This window comes from Desmodus rotundus, chromosome 6 (genome assembly GCF_022682495.2).
Source record: "Desmodus rotundus isolate HL8 chromosome 6, HLdesRot8A.1, whole genome shotgun sequence".
Classification (NCBI taxonomy): domain Eukaryota; kingdom Metazoa; phylum Chordata; class Mammalia; order Chiroptera; family Phyllostomidae; genus Desmodus; species Desmodus rotundus.
Genome location: NC_071392.1, coordinates 29383257 through 29397333, shown reverse-complemented (window position 1 = coordinate 29397333; position 14077 = coordinate 29383257). Strand labels below are relative to the sequence as shown.

At 38.7% G+C, this 14077-nt stretch overlaps 1 protein-coding gene across 3 annotated transcripts in view; it reads right to left on the bottom strand.

Moving 5' to 3' along the window:
- Positions 1 to 14077, bottom strand: part of SGCE (sarcoglycan epsilon) — a 67390-nt gene that overhangs the window by 14920 nt on the left and 38393 nt on the right. For all 3 annotated transcript variants that reach the window (XM_053926430.1, XM_024577223.3, XM_024577225.3), the window contains 2 exons: positions 11146 to 11344; positions 1887 to 2049 (listed from right to left, as the gene is read on the bottom strand). In XM_053926430.1, the coding sequence (XP_053782405.1) occupies positions 1887 to 2049; positions 11146 to 11344 (362 nt within the window). The remainder of the gene's footprint in view (positions 1 to 1886; positions 2050 to 11145; positions 11345 to 14077) is intronic.

Genomic DNA, 14077 nt, shown 5'->3' with positions numbered 1-14077 from the left:
TACAACCTTGAACCTTCTGGCATCCAGCTGACCGAAATAGTTTTTTGAAACAGTAGTCTAAGGACTACGTAACCCATCCAATGCTATCGTTTTACTGAATTCGATCCCAGAATCAAAAAATGCTTATTGGTACTATATTAATTTACCCCCACTGTAACTGAACTGCTTTCACTGAGTTGCATTTAATTATGCTATGGGTTTCTTTAAATCCATTACAAAAATGGCCATGTGGAATTTATTACCACATCCCCCACCCCCCTCAAAAAAAAAGAAAGTTGGGAAGAATTATTTGTGACATTTCTCAGTATCCTCTCCCAAAAAACTCTACTTGAAGAACATAATGCTAGTAAAACCTATTCTCTGCCAAAAAACTTGTGGTTTGCCTCCTTCCAGAATGGGAATTAAATAACTGATGAACTTCCTTTTTAATACTGGACATTAGCAGTCTTGTTGTCAAACTTGACTTCAGGTTTACTTAAAAAACAAAAAACTTAGGTCCTGATTTTCCTTTTATATTTCATTTATTTTGTTTATTCCTTGATTCTTTCACTTAAGCTTCCTAAAATCTTCTGTGGAAAATGTAACATATAAATAAAAACATGTAAAATAAACAAGGAAAATTTCCAACCTTTCTATTTGCAAAGTCTTACCACAAAAATTAAAATCTTCAAAGCTTGTCATTTTTAAACCTTTCAAAATTAGACGATCTTCCTAAACATGAACATTTCACAGCACCAGCTTAAGGAACATGGCCTTCACTGTCAGGCCCACTGTCTCTGGATTCTGGTTAGAGGCACCTATTTAAATAAATTATGAATGCATCCGCCCAGTCTCTCAGACCCTCGTACAATGACCACCAGGACTGAAATACTGAGCTCTGAAAGTTCAACATTTATCTGTAGGACACAAACCACGCCATCTTTGTAATATTACTTGATTTAAGACAGCAAAGAAAGAGTATTACTTTCCTAAGACACAAGCGATAAAAAAAGAAGAGCCCAGGGCCAAGGGCCGCAGGTGCTAAGTGCTACAACGTGAGCAAGATGTTCTCCCCTGCTGGATCCAGGAACGCTGCCTGCAGTTGGTTCTCTAAGACATGAGGTGACAGTTGTGTTTATGTGTCAATAACTTTGTTCAAATGTCAACTTTAAACTTAGATCTAATTCAGTCCCCACCAATCATCAAGGGTTGACAGAAGTTCAATCTAAAGGTCACTAAAGAAATAAAACAACTTTTCCCATATTCCAGAAAGCAGGATCAAAAAATATTACATACATATCTCACATATCTCACACAGATATGAAACCTTACCCATGTTTCCCTAAGTCTTTTAGCATGTTAATTAAAAAAGTTGTTTAGAAATATTTGATATTTATGGAGCTGTGGGTAAGATTCTAACTTTCCTCGCTTGGAGTTGTTCCCTTTTCCCTTGAGCTTTCCCTACATTTTTTGAGTTTCTAGGACACTGAATTATAGCACAATATTGCTTTATTTTCAGATCTTTTATTGTACTCTGGTCTCTCCTTCCAGAGCGGGCGAGGGGAGGCATATTTGAGACTTTCTATGCATGTCACACTGACTCCATAATTCACCCCGATTTAGCAGCCACCTGGATGTCCAGGGTGAGCATTTGGACCACCTGCCAGGCTAATCCTGCCCAGCAACTAATCAAGGGTGGACTGAGAACAAAAGTGCAGATACTCTTTCCTAAATGGACACACTGTCAATAAGCTTGCCAAATACTTAAAGTCAAGAGAAGTCCATTTCAGTGAACAAAGTAAACCCAGGATTTGTTCCTAAAAGCAACTCAGGTTTTAGTCAAGTGTTATCTTCTGCCACATCACTTCTAATTACATTTGTGAAAACAGAATATAATCAAAACTCACCAACGAAATTTTGCACCAGTCAATGTAAAATTGAGTACGAAATTTTTTATCACATGTGATTACAGGCTCCATTTCTTGACTGCATCTCAATTGGTTCTGTGGATTTTCAACTTCTCGTAAACAGGAAGAAAACGGGACATCGGCACCAACCATGACATAAACGCTGCAAAATTGTGAAACTCTCAGGTTATCCTTTAAAGAAATTGAAAACACTGAAAAACAATCTACCCTGAAAGCAGGATTCATCCTTTTGAATCGAGGGATTATCTGGAATCTCCCCTAAGGTAGAGGCTGGGTTTTAAAAGCAGTGATTCATGTAGGGGCTTCCTTTTATCCCTTCTGTTATTCAACCGATATTTACCAAAGGCTTTGGTAGACCAGACACTTTCTCAATTCTATGTTAATTTCTAAAAATTTTTTTCATCCTACTTATTTTAATTCAAAAGTAAGTATATATCCTATTCTGATTACTATATTGGGTAGATTACTTACATTTTAAAATTATTCATAAATTGTTTAGAAAATAATACCATCACTAAGATAGTAAATAATTATTAGTAATAAACCTTCCCTTGAATTCATTTAATGAGTGTGAAATTACCCCCTGGATGTATGGAGCTTTAAGGAGACTTTGCTGTTCTGTCTCAGCTTTTCTACTTCACAGACCCCTACTGTTAGATCTCTCAGTACCTGGTCTTTCAAACATTTACCTGAGGCTAATATAAGATATAAACTCTTTTTTGCTAAACACAAAATAAGCAAATAAAATTTATTTTCTTTGTGTGCTTGTTAGCAACTAGGGGAAATAATTCCACCCAAATGACCAATAGGTGAGTCACAATACAGGAGAAGATGATAATAGCATTTATACTTTTTGTTGTTTTCATTTAATCTTTATTGTATTTTTTCCATTTAAGTAACCTTAGAAATGCTTGAGACGATTAAGAAGTACAAACAGGTAGTTACAGAATAACCAGAGGGATGTAAAGTACAGCACAGGAAATGGAGTAGCCAAAGAACTTACACGCATGACTCATGGACAAGAACAAGGCTGTGGGGATTGATTGCCTGAAGGAGTTGGGGGTGCTAGGTGGAGGGAAGCAAAGAGGAAAAAATTGGGACAACTGTAATAGCATAATCAGTAAAATATAATTTTAAAAAAGGTAAAGAAATATGTCTTTCAAAGAAAAAAGATAACTAGGAAATTACTCTAAATTAAATATTATTTCTTTTGCTAATGACAATGCTATATAGCTACTTATGAAATGAAATAAACCCATTAGAATTCAGCTGTCTTCCTTGCAGAAACTGACAAACTGATCCCAAAATTTGTGTGGAAATTCAAGGGACCCCAAGTAGCCAGAAAAAAAAATTCTTGAAAAAGTTGGAAGACTCACAATGAACAATTTCAAAGCTTACTGCAAAGCAGCAGTAATCAAAATATGTAGTAATGGAATGAAGACAGACATGTAGATCAACACAATAGAGATGAAAGTCCAGAAATAAACTCTTACATTTAACAAACTGATTTTTGTTACAGGTGCCAAGACAATTTAATGGGGGAAAGAGTAGTCTTTACAACATATAGTGTTGGGACAACTGGATGTCCACTTATAAAAAAATGAAATTGGACCCCTACCTCATACCATATTAAAAATAACTCAAAATAGACCAAAGACTTAAGTGCAAGAGCTAAAACTATTAAACTTTGAGAAGAAAACAGGCGTAAATTTTCATGACCTTGGATTAGACAATGGTCTCTTAGATATCATACCAGAAGTTCCAGCATAAGTGAAAAAAATAGATAAATAAATTGGATTTATCAAAAGTAAAAACTTTGTACTTCAAAGGACATACTTCAAGAAAGTGAAAAGGAAACCCAAGAAATGGGAGAAAGTATTTGCAAATCTAATAAGGGGACTTGTATACCCAATACACAAAGGGCACTTAAAATTCAATAGCAAAAGACAAATAATCCAAATTAAAATGGCAAAGGATCTGAATAGACATTTCTCCAAAGAAGATACACAAATATCCAGTAAGAGCATAAAAAGGTGCTGAACATCATTAGCCATTAGCAAAAGAGAGATCAAAATCACAGCGAGATCCCACTTCCCACCCACTACATAAAAAGACAGATAATAGAAAGTACTGGTGAGAAGGTGAAGAAATTGGAACTCTCCTACTCTGCTGGTGGGAATGTAAAATAGGACATTTGGTTTGGAAAACAGCCTGGCAATTCCTCAAAAGGTTAAATACAGAGTTACGATGTGACCTGCAATTGCACTCCTAAGTGAAATGAAAATACGTACGTACAAAAATGTGTACATGAATGTTTATAGCAACATTGTTCCTAATAGTCAAAAAGTGAAAATCCAAATGCTTAGCAACTGAATGGACAAAAGGTGGAATATTTGCACAATAGAATATTAGACAGAAAAGAACGAATGGATGAACTTTGAAAACAGTATGCTAAGTGAAAGAAGACCACATACTATATGATTCCATTCACATGAAATGTCCGAGAACAGGCAAAATTCTAGACAGCAAATAAACAGTGGCTGCCTGGGGCTGCAGGGTGGTGGTGCTAAGGAACTGTTAGTGCAAGTGGCAAGGGGGTGCTGGGATTATGAGAATATTCTAAAACTGATTGTGATAATGATTGTACAACTTTGGGAACACCCTCAAATCCATTGGTTTATATACCTTAAATATGTGAATTGTATGGTATGTGAATTATGTATCAAGAAAACTGTTATCTTTAACCGTCAAATTAAGTACAGCACAAAAATTCAAAGCTGTGTCAATGTGGGTGTGCAGCCACGCCCTGAGCACAGTTACACAGACGCAAGTATGTAGATGATCAGTGAATCTAAACATATTCCATTTAAAACAAGTTACTTTTAAGCTCCATTAACTGCCTAGGAAAGACCATATTTTCCCTTGATAATTGTGAAATATATCTGTAAACCCAGAAGTAAAATAAATATTTTTACAACAGTCCTCTTGCTTTAACATGACATTGATTTACATTTATAATTAATAGTTTAAAAACTAATTCACTTCAAGATAACATTAGTGGGCATAAGAGTGGGCAAATGAGTTTTTGGTGTTTTGAAAAGTTTATTTTTTTCCTCAAATTAAAAAGCAACATACAACATTATATAACACCTGGAATAAAACAGAATTAATTAATTTTACCGAGATAACTGTTTTCACTTTCCAATGTACCCTGCAGAATATTTTTCAAATGCATATATTTTAGCCTAATTGCAATCATCTCTAAAATATAACTTTGTATCCTTTTTCACTTAATGCATCATAAACATTTTCCATATTGTACAGTCTTTGTAATTATAGTGTTATGGCAATATAATTTTTTAAGTGCACATGATTTACTCAGCAATGATTTCAGAGTTGGACGTGTAAGTTGCTCCCAATTTTTTGATGTTATAAATAATATTGCAAAGACTACGTCTGTGTATATCCTTTAATGTTACTATCTTAGAAGAGATGCCTAGAAGTGGAAACATTTTTATGACAGTGGACTCACACCGCCAAGTTACTTTCATCTCTACTTGGATGATCCATAAGCTTCACAAACTTAATATGTTCCGAACTGAGCTCATCATCACCCCACCCTACCTCCACCTGTTCCTCCTTCTATCTTCTTCTCTCTCGGTGACTGGCATGGCCAGATGCTCAAGCGCCATCATCTTTGAGTTCTTCTTCCCACATATTCAATCCGTCATCTGTCTCTGACATTGACCCTGGAAGAACTCTCATACACCCCTGTCCACTTTGCTCCATCCCACTGCCACGAGCCTAGTTCTAGTCACCATCACTTCCCACAGGGAGCGAAAGGAGGGTCCCTTCACAGTTCTCCTTGTACCCAGTCTTTTTAACTGTCCTCAGGGAGCCTATTTGCCAAATAAATTAATGAATGAAAAGCATTACACCTGTTTAAAAACACAAGCAATTGTATATTTGAAAGCTGCTAAGAGAGTAAGTCTTTAAAATTCTTATTACAAGGAAAAAAATGTGTGGCTATGTGTGGTGATGGATGTTAACTAAACTCACTGTGGTGATCATTTTGCAATAAATATATATATATGTAAAATCATTATATTTGTACACCTTAAACTTAGACGGCATGTTAATTACATCTCAATACAACTGGGAAAATAAGTTAATTAAATAAAATGCAAACAGACTACAAATGTTATCAAGAAAAGCAGATACTGGAATTGCCTTGTAGGTAAAAACATTGTGTATATACTGTTTCTTTTGTAGAACCAATAAGTTGCAACATGCTGGCTTTTTACAAAACAGTTTTGCATGAGGCCATGTACTGTATAACAAAAACTACGCTATACACGCTAAAGTTACATTTTCACAATCTCCTGTTTTCCTTTCAGCTGGCTTTTTGATAGGCAGAAATTAGAATTTTTTATGAGGGTGATCTTTACCATTTATAATTTTAGATACATGTTTTCAAATTTCAAATGTGTGGGAACGGACAATAGGGGAGCTTACTAAGTACAAGACTCTCGGGCCACCTTATCGGAACATGGTGCCTCAGAATCTTAGGAATTGGTAAACACTAGATAGAACTTGTTCCTTAGAAGGGACTTTTCTTCCTTCCAATCTGAACAACTCAATTTCCCTTGAGGGAAAATGCATTTACTGAGGCCATTACAATAAAATGTGAAGAATGAGACACAGGTAAAACATTTAAAGTTAAAACTCTTGCCTTTTTCAGCAACAGGCAGATAAATGGGCCCCGTGATTATATTTTTTTACCTACCTGTCTAAGTACAGAATGTATTTTATTCTTTCTTTGGAGCATGTAGGGGACAAAAGGCACGTCAGAGGAGAACCGTCTACATGCCTTGCGTATGCCTGGGCACTGGAAGCTCTCAAATGCACCAGGCGCCCTGCCTCTGTCCTACCCCACTCCTTTGTTCTGTGCCTACCTGTGATCAATCAGTCCATCCATAAAAAAATAAGACAAAATATAAAGACTGAAACTAAATAAAGGGCCTAATACAGAATAAAAATAAAATAAAGGAGACCTCTAGACCCTACTCCTCCTGCTTGCTTACTCCTCTCCACTGGAGAAGGAGTGAATTCTCAGAAAAGGGACAGGCACAGGGGCTCGGACCTCTCTGGTTTTGGCGGGTCTCCTGCTTGCAGAAAGGTCTTGAGACCTTTGGCTTTGCTCCATTCTGCCATGTGGTGGGCTTAGTAGGCCCACCTGCTAAGATTAAAACTTTAAGACAAGCCGTTTTCTGCAAAGGTCCCTAATGCACCAGGATAAAAGCCAAACACTTTTCCCTGGCCCACAAGGCCTTAGTGGCCTGGGCTTTGCCTCCTTGGTAACTACCACTTCTGGACCCCTGTCCTCCATGTCTCCACATAGGAGGTTTCCAAATCCGCCACGCTTTCTCCTACCTGAGGGCTGTTCCCTTGCCTACAGTCTTCCTTCCTTGTTTTTGGAGCAGGCTAATTTGTACTCAGGTCAGACTTCAATTCACCTCCTCTACGTACCCATTGTAGGCACTCACCTGCCGTGGGGGCGGAGCGCTCACCTGTGGCAGGCGCCACACTGTTTTTTAAATGATCTGGTTCCTTAAGTGGACCCTAACAGACTGTGAACATAGACTGTATTTTTTAGATCACTGTACCCCAGAGGTTAAAACACTACTCCCCCCCAAAAAAACTATCAAGTGAAAAACATGGATGTGTGCAAAGAACTTAGAAAAATAGATATTAGCCTACTTGCATTGATTTAATTTATTTGTATACTTATAAAATGGATTTATATGGGTCTTCAATTTTTATTTTTTAAACACTTTTTTTCAAAAATTCCTATCTCACATCACCATTATTCCCTAAATGAAAAGATATTTGCACCAAAAATCTTGGAGGCACATTATTTAAGAATAATGGACAATCCTGTAAATCACCAAACATGGGGACAACTCAGAGGAGCTCCAGGGTCTGGCCCGGATCGCGACCTTGCATCAGGGCAGCATTTGGCAGCCACTGACTCACATTCTCTTCCTGAGTGGAACTTCTCACTGAGAGGCCTTGGTAGGGCAAAAAAAGCAGGCAATTCATAAAGGGAATACTTTGTGAGACTCTCTAGAGAATAAATGGGGATTCTCAGTTGCTGATTGAGGCTAGATCCACATGCTTTGGTAACCAGAGGAAAGAGTGGTTGGTTTGACAATCTCTTACGAAAAGTGAGTATATTCTTTAATCCTCACACCCCATCATTCCCTTCAGAGCCACCATTTACACCACATCATTCACCCTAGGTTGGCAGCTATGCCACGTCTAGAATGAAATATGAACCTGCTCCTCTTTCCACCAGCTTAACCCAGGCTAAATGCATCCACAGCATCCCCGGCCTCTGGCTCCATGTCAGGAGTAAAAGCGGCACCAAGGCCACAGCGCAGTGGCCCTGCCTGGGGTTATGGGTCTGGCAAGTGAAAGGGAATCTTTCCAGGAGGCTAGGCCTTCCTTTGCAGGCGTTTGCTCACTCTGACATAAACCTCTATAGTTGTTTTCTGTTACAGTTAGGAGAAGAATGAAAGCTGCCCGTGAGTTCTGCAGAGATGAAAAACACGTCAAGAAGGGAGAGGAGCTGGGATACTGTTGAATGGGTTCTTGATGGTGGACACTTAATGCTGCTTGGGGCTGTGGAAGGGCTACATGTTTACTCTGAGGGTCTGCTACGAGAGATTCTCTTACTCATTCACTGTTTCTTTCACTACATAGCAATTATGGGAAAATTTGCAATGAGTGGATTATGGCCATAAGAAACAGGAAATAGTTTCATGGAGATTTTTTTTTTTAAAGATCAGAGACTGAGGCTTATACTAAGTATAAAGAAGAACACATTTTTAGTCTCTTAATACTCCTGAAATGTGGGAGTATAGATTCCAGGGATGCAATGTTTTTTGCTATCTCCAACCCTTTCTCTTGATGTTTTCAATGTTTTGCTTTAAAAAGAGATTTGTAGCCCATGTTATTTTCAGAAAAAGTACAGAGGCAAAAAGTTTATTATGTAAATTAATAATTGTGATATACACCATTAAAAAGAAAGTCATGAGAGATGAGTGAAACATTGGATTTATTTCTAAATGTAAGGCAATAAGGGGTAAAAAAAATTGTTAGCATGAAATTATACAACAACTAAGGAAAATAGGCAAAATCATTCCCAGGGACACGTTCTTGTTCTGGAATTATATTCAAGGAGGGTCTCATTTCATCAGTGCTTGTATAGGGATATTGTAGTAATAGAGTTGGCTTTGGGTAGAATTTATAGAAATGCTATTTTGAAGGAGTTTTGGAATACTTTGCGAAGGTTATTATGGCTTAACATTAAACTGAAACTCATGGAACGCATTTCAAGTTGGGAAGGGATCTACGGCAACAGGGTCCAAATGACTGCGGGGAGCTGACTGTCGAGTATGCGACGGCACATGCCGCCCTCTGGCAGGTGGTGGGGGTCAGTCGGCTAATGACTGAATTCTCTAACAAGTACTTGAAGGACAAAAATTCTGTTCTTAATTTAGAGTCACATGCTCAGACTCAGCCTTAGACTCAACGATTCAGAATCTCTGGGGGGAATCAGAGGTCAGGAACATCTATATTTTTACTCCAGCGCCTGCTGGCAATTCGCAGGCTAGACATAGCCGGGGGGCATGTTTTACGTCAGAGTTTGGTTGAGAGAGTTATTTATTCAGTTTAGTGTAGTTGTTTCCAGAAGTGTCTCTATGTGTGGGGTCTCTACTGCCTATGAGAAAGGGCTGAGCCCAGGCGGCAGCAGCACTATGGAAACCTCTACCGACGCCTGGTTTTCATGCCGCTCCCTCCAACATCTTCGCTCAACGTTTTAACAATCGTCATGGAAGACGTTCCTTTAACAAATACTGGAAAGACTCCCCATTTGGAGAAGGTTTTCTGGGAGGATACCTCTGTCCAATCTCTTTCCACAGTGTTTACTTGATTAGAGAATCATGTTGTTAACTCTGAGGTAAAACATTTGAACCCTAGAATTATGTTTTCATATAAAAAGTCACCCAACAGGCAAGAGATAAAGCAACTATTTTACTCAAAGCACTTCTGGGTGTGCGTGGCTGAGTTCAGAATACATTATTGTAACACTTGAAAGGTGCAATTTAATTCTGAAATTTGCAAACTGGACTTCACAGCTTACCCCTTACCCCGCTTCTGCCTGCTCCCGTCTACTTCCGCTATGTCTATTTGTGATCTGTTCCCTTATTTCCAACAAAGTTCTCCTTAACCACTGCCCTCAAGTTTAATTCGTACTAATCCAGGCATTCTAGGTAATTCCAGATACCACTGAGTAAACACGTCACCAGCAATATGGATGAAGGAGGAGCTGGAAAGGGATACGCTACAATACACACCATGTAACTCATTCCACATCTCATGTTTATAGAATTCGGTAAAAAAAAAAAGAGGGGGGCAGATCTGCCTCAACCTACAGATTAGAAATTAAAGGTCAAAGTGTGACTGACATTGACGTTCAAGCCTTTCAATTTGCCCAGGCATCAGGAGTGCTTCTTAGCCTCTCCAAGCGTATGAGTCATACTCTGCACTTGTAAGGCTTAAGAACAGATAAAGCTCTTTCAAAGACATTGTTTTACCTAATTGTTACCACAGATTCAAGGGGGAGTAAAATCCCCGTTGGAGCAAATGAGGAAGCTCAGGCACAGAGAAGCACAGCATTTTGCCTAATGTCATCCAGCTTGTGAGTGACAAGGCCAGGCTTTAGGAATGGGTTTCAAAATTCACTTCAGCCATCGGTCACAGACACATGGTGGAAAGAATGTTAAAGGCAAAGAAATAGTTTCCTAGAATAAAGTTACAGTAGTCTGCATGTCCTTCTACAGCTGATAAGTGGGGCATCAATTTCCTTTGAAATTCCGGGCCCTAAATAATCAGTTTCTCTAGGGAAGGTACAAAGACTGAGCACTATAATTTATGATTGCTGATCCGGATCTACAGTTAGATTTCACAGGACCTGGAACATCAGATATAAAGAACCATGAATATAACCTCTTTGTCAATATCCAAAATTGCTAGTATTTTCATATCTTTACAATACCCATTTCTTATTAAAAAGAAAAATGCAATAGGCCATCTTCCGCTATAATAAGTTTGATAAGATCACCATATTTAAAAATTCATATTTAAGGCAATGAGATAAAGGTCTGCTTACCCCTCCTTCATGTCATTAATAGGGAGCGGAACCCTGCCGCCCCTGTCCAGGGCTGACGTGATGTTAATGGCATTCAGGCGCTCTGGCTGCCACACATTTTTCACTGCCCCAAGAAAGTCTCCGAGAACCTCGCTGGCCAGCATTTCTTCTACATTCATATTTTTAATGAAGAATTCTGCTTGATAGGGTAACGGGAAGTCTAATTTTGGTAAAAAAAAAAAAAAAGTTGATATCTTTAATGAAGTAAGTCTTTTGAAAGAGAAGCGAAAGAACAATTCCAGATTTGTTGATTTCTGTCACCACCCTGGCTTTGGAAAATGATACTAATACTGACTTTAAAGGCTTTCTGTACAACAGGGGACGTACCTGAAAACATAACATACACTTGACACAGAATTTGATCTACAATGCAGTAAAACCCAAGGGCATGGCAGGGCAATTGACAATGACAGAATTTGGCTTAAGAAAGGGCCAAATCCACTTCCAACGCACCAGTGACCTGCCAGCCTCTTCCCCTGCCTCGCCCAGGCAGAAGGAGCCCTTCTAGAACTCCACGTGGGCAGGAATAGTATTTTGTACTTAACGCGTTTTAAAATTGACAGGTTTATTCAGACACATCATCTCATTTCATCATTACATCCTTAAGCAGTGCTATTTGTACTGGACCAGCACGTCCCCACACAAGGTACTGCAGGTGGTTAAAGCACAATGGGAAGGACGGGTGTATCTGCACAGAGAAAAGGTACGGTAAAAACAGAGTACCCTGTCTCACCAGTATGCCACATGCCTGAAACTGATATGAAATAATAATTAAGGTAAAGGGTAACTGAAAAATAACATTTAAAAATGTGGCATACAAAATAAAAATGGCGCACCTGAGTAGGCCACTCACCATGAATGGAGTGTGCAGGACCGGAAGCTGCTCTGGGTGAGTCAGCGAGGGAGCGGTGAGTGAGTGTGAAGGCCCAGGACATTGCTGTTTATGACTGTAGACTTCATAAACACTGTGCACTCAGGCTACACTCAACTTATTTAAAAAAGAGCTTAGTGTTGGGCTACGATGTTACGGTACCACGAGGTAACAGGACTTTTTCGGCGCCATTGGAATCTTATGGGCCCATGTCCCGTCTGCAGTCCACAATGTGACGCAGTCCATGGCTGTTCTCTGATCTTCCTGGGGCACGTGAAAACATTCTTTTTTACTAAAGTAACTGTTGATTATATTTTCAATAAGAATTCTGAAACTAGAGCAGTGTCACTCTTTTGATCACTCCATAATTAAACATTCTAGAGAAATTATATTTTAAATTTCTCATGAAACTCCCTATCTCATACAGTTAGAGATTCGGCTTTCTTCCGACCCAACATCACATCAATGTTTCCCTCCGAAGATTTCAGAATTAATGTTTTAAACCGACTGAATGGCCAACGTGAATTCTCAGTATAAGAAACTCTGAATAAATATGATTTATATCAGTTTCTCAAATGTTACTCTTGAACATAAACCATCATTTCCCATATTCTAACTGTTCTATTAAGAGAAAGAAGAGCTTAATAATATTTCTATAATAATAAAGGCTGCTTTTTTAATACTTACTATGAGGCAGCCCAAGCTAATGGATCGAGATGAGTTATCGCATTTAGTACTCACGACGAGAGGATGAGTGCATACTTGTACTGCTCTCTGTGCTTTCAGGAGGGGAAACTGATCTTTAACAAGGTCCAGAAATTTACCATCATCTGAACTAATATGATTTTCATCTCAGCTAAAGGAGACTGAATATGAAGTGCTCAGTGGGCGGAGCTCCTAGCACAGAGGAAGAACTTACAAAATATATGAAGCTTTAGCAATTACTATAATAATATGAACTGGTTAATTACCTGAATTCTTCCCTTAAAAGGAAAAGAAAATGTTTCTGGACTGTACACAGATTTAAATTGCCTAGCAGTAATTGTACTATGTATACCCTCTGATTTATTTAGTTAAAACTCAAATCTACGAAGTATTTCCCTCTTAATAAAAAATAAAAACTATACTATAAATAACTGAAATGACTGCGTTTTCGATGAAGCCTCTTTGATATTAAAGGCCATCTGATGCCACCATGAAGTCAGGGTAGATATTCTTGCTGTACAGTTTTCAAGAGTTTTCTAGAATGTGATGTCTCTTCCTAAAGATTGAGTTTTTTAAGGCCCCAGTTACTCATCTCTCACACTGCCATTTATTCTGCTTACGGTTTTGTTGGATTTGTTTGATGTAAAGGCCATCTGCAATCTTTCAAAATATGACATATGTATTCTCTTTTATGTAGATAAGTTTCTTGTGTTATAGATACATTTTCTATTTCATAGAGATAAACAGCTTCATCATACTCCATTTTTCCCCACACCGAGAGAGAGTCATGCAGAAATATGTCATGAAGAACAGTTTCTTGGCAATAAAAAAATATTTATAAATAATGCCAAATACAGTTCTGAGTATGCTAGAAGTCTATCCTCTATTCACTTCATTCAGTGTTTTTACACCCACTTTTCTAAACAAGCCTCCAAAACTTGTTTCTTATTATCAGTGTTCCTTTCTGGATAACTCTGATTTGGCTTTGCTTCGTCTGTGCCACTCGGCTTAGGCTTCGTGGCTCCCTTACAAGACTGGCTGCAGCCACGCCCCTCCAGGCGCTGGGCTGGGCAGCTGCCTGCTGTCTCCGCAGCCAAGCGTGGCTGCCAGGACTCCCAGAGATGAGTCACCCGAGCTTTCTAACTTTGGGGAAATCCCATGCCTGCTATATTTGGACATCACAGAGGCCAAGGGAACAGTAGGCCAACAGATTGGTGGCAGGCCTCTGAGGCACTAAACCCAATTTAGAGAATCACTCTGTGTACTCTCCATGAGCTCCAGGCTGTGTGAGTCTACAGGACTAATTTCCCACTAGGC